The 8,108-nt window shown below is 40.3% G+C and overlaps 2 protein-coding genes across 2 annotated transcripts; both read left to right on the top strand.

Moving 5' to 3' along the window:
• Positions 1-4,074: 4,074 nt before the first annotated feature.
• LOC138871817 (uncharacterized) lies at positions 4,075-5,369 on the top strand. Its single transcript, XM_070149722.1, has 2 exons — positions 4,075-4,635; positions 5,073-5,369. The coding sequence occupies exons 1-2, from the start codon at positions 4,075-4,077 to the stop codon at positions 5,367-5,369; spliced, it is 858 nt and encodes a 285-aa protein (XP_070005823.1).
• Positions 5,370-5,737: 368 nt separating this feature from the next.
• Positions 5,738-6,340, top strand: LOC138871815 (uncharacterized). Its single transcript, XM_070149721.1, has one exon. It carries the CDS (start codon positions 5,738-5,740, stop codon positions 6,338-6,340), a length of 603 nt encoding a protein of 200 aa, XP_070005822.1.
• The last annotated feature ends 1,768 nt before the right edge of the window (positions 6,341-8,108 follow it).

Raw genomic sequence — 8,108 nt, 5'->3', positions numbered from 1 at the left:
ATGCTTATATCTGCTGCCTAGCATGAGTTTACTTCCCTACTTTATTCTGAACTCTTGTGATGACTAACTCATACCCATAATGTTTTCTAATCTCTGTTAAAAGATTCATGTACAACCTATTATCTTTCTGGAGTTCTACCTTTAAGTTATGACCTGTTCCCATGCTATTTGTAACTCTATTGTGTTTCTGACTTGCTTGATCGTGTGTTCCTCAATGTTGGTTGAGACCTTTAGAGTAAATATCATAACTAGTATTTTCTCCTATAAGGTTTGATGCTTGTCTGTCCTATTAATGTGAATTCGACATGTTTTGTTTATTATAAGCTTTTTGGGTATGGTAATGGATACTCAACATGATTAAGCTTATCTTGATTATCATTCCATGAATATGACTCTGCCTGACCATTCATGACTGGGATCCTTAGGTTTTAAAATCCTTTAGGTTAGTGCTCTATTCTGAACTCATTTGGCATTGTGCACCCTTATATGTTTATCGTATACTCTCAAAGAACCTGATCCCCATAACTCTCTCTCAATGTGTTTTTCTGCTTAATATGCTATCTTCTACTAAGTGATCAAACCTGCAATGTTAATATCATTATGTCAACTTGCCATGATGAAGCTAAGCCTTATTGATTCTCTTAGTTTGCATGTTCTTTGTATAATCAACCATGTTATCTCTGCTTCTCAAATACAAATGCATTTCTTACAAACTCTATCACTTAGTCACTGTTAGTAGGTCCGAAATTCTTTAAGCAACTAGTATGTGTTTTTGTTTGGTCAAATTGTTAACTCGTAATTGCTTGGTAAGTGAGACTCTATCTGGGTTTTAACATGGGTCCAAATATGAACTTGGGTTGTGCAATGGATACACTCCAGTGCTTGAGCTGAGTTCACATCTGGGCCTGCTATTCGTAGAAAAGTGAGCTTGGGGAAGGCCCAGGCAGTACTGGGTTATTTTCATTTTTGGGGCTTGCTCTTGGGCTTGTAGTTTCCCGTGTATAATATTTATATTTATGTTCATTAATTGGGCATGTAATAATTTGTAAACAAACAGTTGGGGTGTTAGTGAAATTGGGGAAACGGGTATATTCTAATGTTTGCATAAAAGGGTAGAAAACATTCCTATAGGGTCCATATGATCTACTTGTTATTCTATCCAGCATACCATATATGTTATTTGGTTTTCATGTATTGTACACTAATAGAAACCATGCCTATAGGGAATCACACAATCACTCAACCTGTTTTACAATCAGAAACATGATTTTATGTACTTTACTTGTTCTCATGTCTACCACTATGCGTTATTAGATATCATGCCTATAGGAATCAAGTGTCAATAACTATTCACTCAATTTGTGCAACTGCAGTGTACTTACTAAATAACATGCCTATATGATTATATTAATTTCTGCTATGCTAATCCTCATCTAGATAATATGCCTATAGGATTATACTAATTTATGTTATGCTAATCCTCATCTAGATACCATGTCTATAGGGCTTTAATTGATTAACTAATCGACTGTTTCTGTTGTCTTATTACTCTGCTCACCTAGATAACATGCCTATAGGATTAAGGGATAAATATGTCAATTATTAGAACCTAGCTATAAACACAGCTAATCGCTTATAAAGCATGCCAACAGGAGCAAACGAGAGTATTTCTGAGTTTTTTTTTTTCAACGGCTATCACTGCCCCTTACGCCAATCACTAAGAGATCATTTCTATAGGTTTTGTAATCGCGATAATCTGAATAGCAGTACTACCAGGAGACTTTTCCTAAACTGTGTGGTCACTTAGAAACCATGTCTATAGGCTTAAAACGATACCTCGAACCTGAAACTGCCTATATATAATAAGGAATCTGCCCGTGTGTATTTGTTGTTATGTGTGGAGGCTAACTTGGGCCTTAATTGTCTTTACATGAAGTCCTATCTGTTTTGAATGTCTATTAGTTTTATCATTTTGAGCAACCTAAGTAAAGTCTAGAACCATCCAAATAGTAGGTCCAAAGCCTCCTTGATCATAGGCATGGGACGGGTAGCGCACGCCTTGGAATTGAAGTAGAACGCATTGGGTAAACAACTTCAACATAGTAATCGGGTAGCAGAAGATGGTAGTTTGTGCTTGCTGAATAGTATGAGCAACTCCTCTCCAAAAGGAATTGCGAATTATTATTTATGTTGCAAGAGGTGATCCTTTAGGCTAAAAAACTTAGGACCCCCATTCCTTTATATATTTGCTATTAGACCTAAGTAGTTGTATCCATATAGTCGTACTAAGATTTGTACTAACTGTGTTATAATGATTTTTTTTACCTTTATATTCTCTTTGTTATTTGATCACCTAGCCTAATTACAATCCACATAGTCTTAAGTTCGGCCGGGACCCACAGTTGTGGACCTTGAAGAGTGCCTAATACCTTCTCTTTGAGGTAATTGATAACTATGGATTTAGACCATCTTATCCTCTCTTTTGCTTAGGTTTTTCATAAAAAATGTGTAAAATTATTCCCAAAAACTAACTTAAGGTGCTTACTTGCAGGTTCTGGTCAAAATGAGGCAAAGAATCCAAAATGAACTCATAAAGGAGTCGAACTTGCACAAGCCCAAAGAATGGAACTGGAGCACTGTCAGTACTATTATTATGCGGATGCGTAAGACCCTCCGCTGAGGCGATTAAAAATATGCTACAGTGAAAGTGATGTTCAGAGAAGCTGCAGCCAAGTACTAACATTGTCGTGGACCGCATCTAAATTACGCGGCCGCGAAGTTACTAGGCGTGAACGCGGTGCAAATTAAGCTGAGGGCGTGAAAAAGGTTCAGAGACTTGGCTAGTGGAACCTAACTGAGGAACGCGATCCGTGAACATTTTACGCGGTCGCGATGGAAGATAATGCGGACGCGATAGGCTTTATGCTGTCCGCAAAACCTAGCCCAATCCAAGTCCAAAATTGAAGAAACGTGGTCCGCGCTTGTTTTTGCGTGGCCATGAAAGTCCATGCATTGAGGCGCCCAGTATTTCGCTAACAGCGGAACCTCCGTAGGGGTATTTTTGTCCAGTAATTTCAACTATGTATAAATAGAGTTTTTCACATTTTTAGGTTATCTTTTGTATCAGTGAGCTCGTGAACAGCCGTACTTTACCAATTAGAGTAATTTTAGATAGCTTTAGCTTATATTCTTAAATTTTATTCTTGTAATCAACTTTTATGGCTTATATTTCATCTGCATCTTTAATTTCTACCTTGATTATGAGTAGATAAACCTATTAGCTAGGGTTGTGACCCAACCCTAGTGTGGGTATTTAATGGGTATTCAATTTTAGGGCGTAATTGTTTATGGGTTAGTGATATTTAGCTTGATTCATGCTTTAATTGTAGAATTGGTGGTTGCAAACACTGATTCGTGCCTTTATGACTTAGACTCTTCTTGAGAAAGGGACAAAGTCTAAGAAAATTAGGCTAACAAGGAATTTAGGTATATTCAAGAGATTGATAGCCTCAATTAAAGGGTTAAACCTAGAGATACTGTCTTGGATCCCCGGCAACGGCGCCAAAAAGTGATCGTCTCCAACCCTAAAGGTCGGGATCGATATCCATAGGGTTAAACCGGGGATTTAAACGGTTTTGGATATCTATCTGACTAGTTATGTGTCTTGTTTTTGTTTCCTTCTGTTTTACTAACTTGTGTGAGTTAATTGACTTAGGTACAAAATTGCAAATAATGATCCTCTCGGAAATGTTCTCCTGGGGGGAGGAGGTAGATGATAATGCTGAAGATGAGGTGCCTCTAGTACCTCAAGCTCAAAGGAGAGGCCGTATGGCCAATGAAAACATTCCAGACCCTCCCCCAGCTCCTCCGCGAGCAGCTCCACAGGTGCTTACAAATGAAGTCTACGCAAGTGCAATTGTCCCACCCCGGATCTGGGCAAGCAATTTCTAGATTACAAATGTCATGTTAACCTTATTGGAGCAGATATGGTACTTCTCAGGCGCTCCCCATCAGAATGCATATAAATATCTAAAGGGCTTTGTGGATACCTGCTGGGGAAGCAAATAGAAAAATATGTTGGAGGATGCATTGAGACTGAGAATGTTCCCTTTTTCACTTAGAGGGAAAGCTTTGGACTTGCTCGAAAGACTCCCCAACCATTCCATCACCATGTGGGATGAGTTGGCCAACAAGTTTACAACTAAGTTTTTCTCACCGGGACATATGACTGCATTGAAGGATGGGATCTTAGCTTTTAAACAGGAACCAAATAAACCCCTTCATGAAAATAGATATAGAAATATGGTCAATGAATGCCCTAATAATGATATGACTGAAGCAATGATCCAACAAATATTTTATCGGGGTATAAACACAACCAATCAATGTGTGGTAAACCAGCTAGCAGGGGGTAATTTTATGAAGCTGCCTTATGCTGAGGCCTGTGACATTCTTGATGAGATGGCTGACACTTCCTCAGCTTGGCAGAGTCGGGCAAATGTTCCTCAGGGGGACCTGCATGTCATAAATTTTCACAAGGAACTTCAAGACCACGGGCAAGCCATAGCTGAGTTAACAATAATTATGAACCAGTTAGCCAAAGCACAGCTTCAGCAGATTCAGGGATCAAAGCAAGTAAACACACTAGAGGGGTTAATCTATTGGTAAACAAGAGGAGACAGCGTGGTCAACAATTGCAAAATAATCAAGAATAATATGAGCAAAGTGGAAGTGGCTACAACCAAGATGACTTGTATGATGATCAGAGTGAGGAAGTTTTGTATGCCAATAACTATCAAGGGCAACGAGGCAATGCTCCAAATCAATAATGGAGATCGTAAGGGAATAATCAGAATTGGGGCAACCAAGGCCAGGGAAATTGGAACAATAACAACAACAACTCAAACAATTGGGGGAAGAACAACCAAAATTCGGGTGTCAATAACAATAACAATTGAGGTGGAAACAACAACCAAGGGGGTTGGAATAACGGTAATCAAGGTAATTGGGGGCCGGGCTTTCAAAGGCCTCCGATGTTTCAACAACCTAACAATACGCCTCCATTTCCATAGCAAGGTCCTAGCTCATCAAACAATGAGATGGGATGGATTGAGTCAATGTTTGAGCAAATGATGAAGAAAAATGCCGACTTCGATGCCCAATTGGCGTCCCATAATACTTCTATCCGCAACTTGGAGGTCCAACTTGGCCAGATTTCGCAAGCTTTGAACACTCGCCCTAAGGGTTCACTACCTAGTGACACGGTAGTAAACCTAAAGAGTGGGAACAATACCGACCATGCAATGGATGTGACCACAAGGAGCGGTAAAGGTGGCGAAGCAAGAACCTCCAAGCAAAAAAAGTTGTGAGTGATGATGTTAAACTGCAAAATGACGACGATCCAATAGTTGATGAGCAATTAAGTGAAGAGAATTTGAATGGTGAGGTGAGAATTGATATTCATGACAATGAGGAGGAGACTCAAAATGATGTGAGCCCGTCTAGGGAACACGTGATAGACATACCATAAATGGTAATGCCTAAAGCCAAGGCTCCTTTGCCAAGGCCTCCTCTACCTTACCCTCAAAGACTTCCAAAGAAAAAGAATGAAAACCAATTCAAGAAGTTTATTGAGATGATAAAAAGCTTGTCGATCAATGTTCACTTGGTGGAAGCCCTTGAGCAAATGCCGGGATATGACAAGTTTATGAAAGACTAGGTAACTAAAAAAAGATCTATGGATTGTGAGACCATCAATATGACCCATCAAGTGAGTGCCATTGTGCACTCGATGACTCCAAAGCTTAAAGATCCTGGTGCATTTACCATTCCATGTACCATTGGGAGTGCGGATTTTGCAAAGGCCTTGTGTTATTTGGGAGCAAGTATAAATTTGATGCCTTACTTTGTATTCAAAACTTTGGGTATTAGTCAACCAAGAGCTACTTCAATGAGATTGCAAATGGTGGATAGAACAATGAAGAGTCCGCTTGGTATTATTGATGACGTTCTTGTGCGGGTCAACAAGTTCATACTTCCCGCGGATTTTGTGATTCTAGATTGCGAGGTTGACTATGAGGTGCCGATCATATTGGGGAGACATTTCCTAGATACAAGGAAGGCTTTGGTTGATGTGGAATTAGGGAAGCTCACCTTCCGGGTGGGTGATAAAAAAGTTGTGTTCCATGTCTGCAAATTAATGAGGCAGCCCAATAGCAACGAAGTATGTTCCTTTATTGATCTTGTGACCGAGGTGACTGTTGAATACACCAGTGCTGTGATAAATGTGGACGACCCTTTCGAAGTTGTGTTGTTGAACCATGATGTGACTAAGGATTAAGGCTTGGTAGAGTATGTCAATTCTTTGCAAGGAATGTGTTCTTACACATATGAGCCCCAGAAACTCTCCTTGGATCTTGAGAACCGAAAGACTCTACCAACAAAGCCCTCAATCGAGGAACCTCCCGTATTGGAGTTGAAACCTTTTTCTTCATGCCTCAAGTATGAATTCTTGGGCCCTTATTCAAATTTCCCTATTATTCTTTCTCTGTGTTTAACTAACATGTAGGTAGATGGCACCCTTGAGGTGCTCCAAAGAAGGAAGAAGACAATTGGATGGACTCTAGCTGATATTCGGGGGGATAAGCCCTGCCTTTTGCATGCACAAGATTATACTTGAGGATGATGCCAAACCCTCCGTGGAACATCAAAGGAGGTTGAACAAGGCTATGCAAGAGGTTGTCAAGAAGGAAGTTATCAAGTGGCTAGATGCAGGGGTTGTGTACCCCATTTCGAATAATTCATAAACTTCACCGGTACAATGTGTACCGAAGAAGGGGGGTATGACTGTGGTCACAAATAAGCAAAATGAGTTGATCCCCACTAGGACTATCACCGGATGGAGGGTATGCATGGATTATCGAAATCTGAACAAAGTGACCCGCAAAGATCATTTTACATTGCCCTTTCTTGACCAAATGTTGGATAGACTTGTCGGACGTGCCTACTATTGCTTTTTAGATGGGTACTCAAGTTACAACTAGATTTTGATTGCACCGGAAGACCAAGAGAAAACCACCTTCACATGTCCATATGGCACCTTTGCATTCTCACGGATGCCATTTGGTTTGTGTAATGCACCGACTACCTTTAAGCGGTGTATGATGGCTATCTTTACAGATATGGTGGAGGACTTCTTGGAAGTGATCATGGATGATTTTAGTGTTGTGGGTGACTCCTTTGAAGAATGCTTGAATAATCTTGACAAAGTGTTGGCCTGATGTAAAGAGACCAATCTAGTGTTTAATTGGGAAAAGTACCACTTTATGGTCGAGGAGGGCATTGTCCTCAGCCATAAGATCTCAAAGAATGTTATCGAAGTGGACAAAGCGAAGATTGAAGTGATTTCAAAACTCCCTCCTCCTACTTCCGTCAAGGGGGTTAGGAGCTTTCTTGGGCATGCGGGGTTCTACCAAAGGTTCATCAAAGACTTCTCAAAGGTGGTGAATCCCTTGTGCAAGTTGTCTGAAAAGGATGCAAAGTTTGTGTTCAATAATGATTGCATGAAACTTATGAGCTTTTCAAGTATAGATTGACTACCACTCCCATCATCACCGCACCCAATTGGATCTTGCCATTTGAGCTCATGTGTGATGCTAGTGATGTTGCGGCAGAAGATGTCTTGGGGCAAAGGGTGAACAAGATGCTTCATCCGGTGTACTGTGCAAGTAAAACTGTGAATGATGCCCAGGTTAATTATACGATGACAGAGAAAGAGTTTCTAGCAATAGTGTTTGCCATGGAAAAGTTTAGGCCTTATCTCATAGGTGCCAAAGTGATTGTTCATACTGATCACGCGACACTCCGTTACTTGATGACAAAAAGGACTCTATAGCTAGATTTATGAGATGGGTTTTGTTGCTTCAAGAATTTGAACTAGAGATTATTGATCAGAAAGGAATTGAAAATCAAGTGGCGGACCACTTGTCCCGCTTGGAAGAGGAGGGGAGACCCAAAGATGGTCGCAAAATTAATGCTTCATTTCTGGATGAACAACTCCTCTCAGTATCTCTTAATAGTATGCCTTGGTTTGCCGATGTGGCTAACTT

The sequence above is a fragment of the Nicotiana sylvestris genome, chromosome 6 (assembly GCF_000393655.2).
Source record: "Nicotiana sylvestris chromosome 6, ASM39365v2, whole genome shotgun sequence".
Taxonomy (NCBI): Eukaryota; Viridiplantae; Streptophyta; class Magnoliopsida; order Solanales; family Solanaceae; genus Nicotiana; species Nicotiana sylvestris.
This window is presented reverse-complemented; position numbering and strand designations above follow the sequence as displayed.

Excerpts from the sequence above, each read along its gene's own strand:
- LOC138871817 (XM_070149722.1), top strand. The coding sequence starts at position 4,075 with ATGTTGGAGGATGCATTGAGACTGAGAATGTTCCCTTTTTCACTTAGA. Across the intron at positions 4,636-5,072 it reads AGATTCAGGGATCAAAGCAA|CAAGGTCCTAGCTCATCAAA; the intron begins GTAAACACACTA and ends CCATTTCCATAG.
- LOC138871815 (XM_070149721.1), top strand. The coding sequence starts at position 5,738 with ATGGATTGTGAGACCATCAATATGACCCATCAAGTGAGTGCCATTGTG.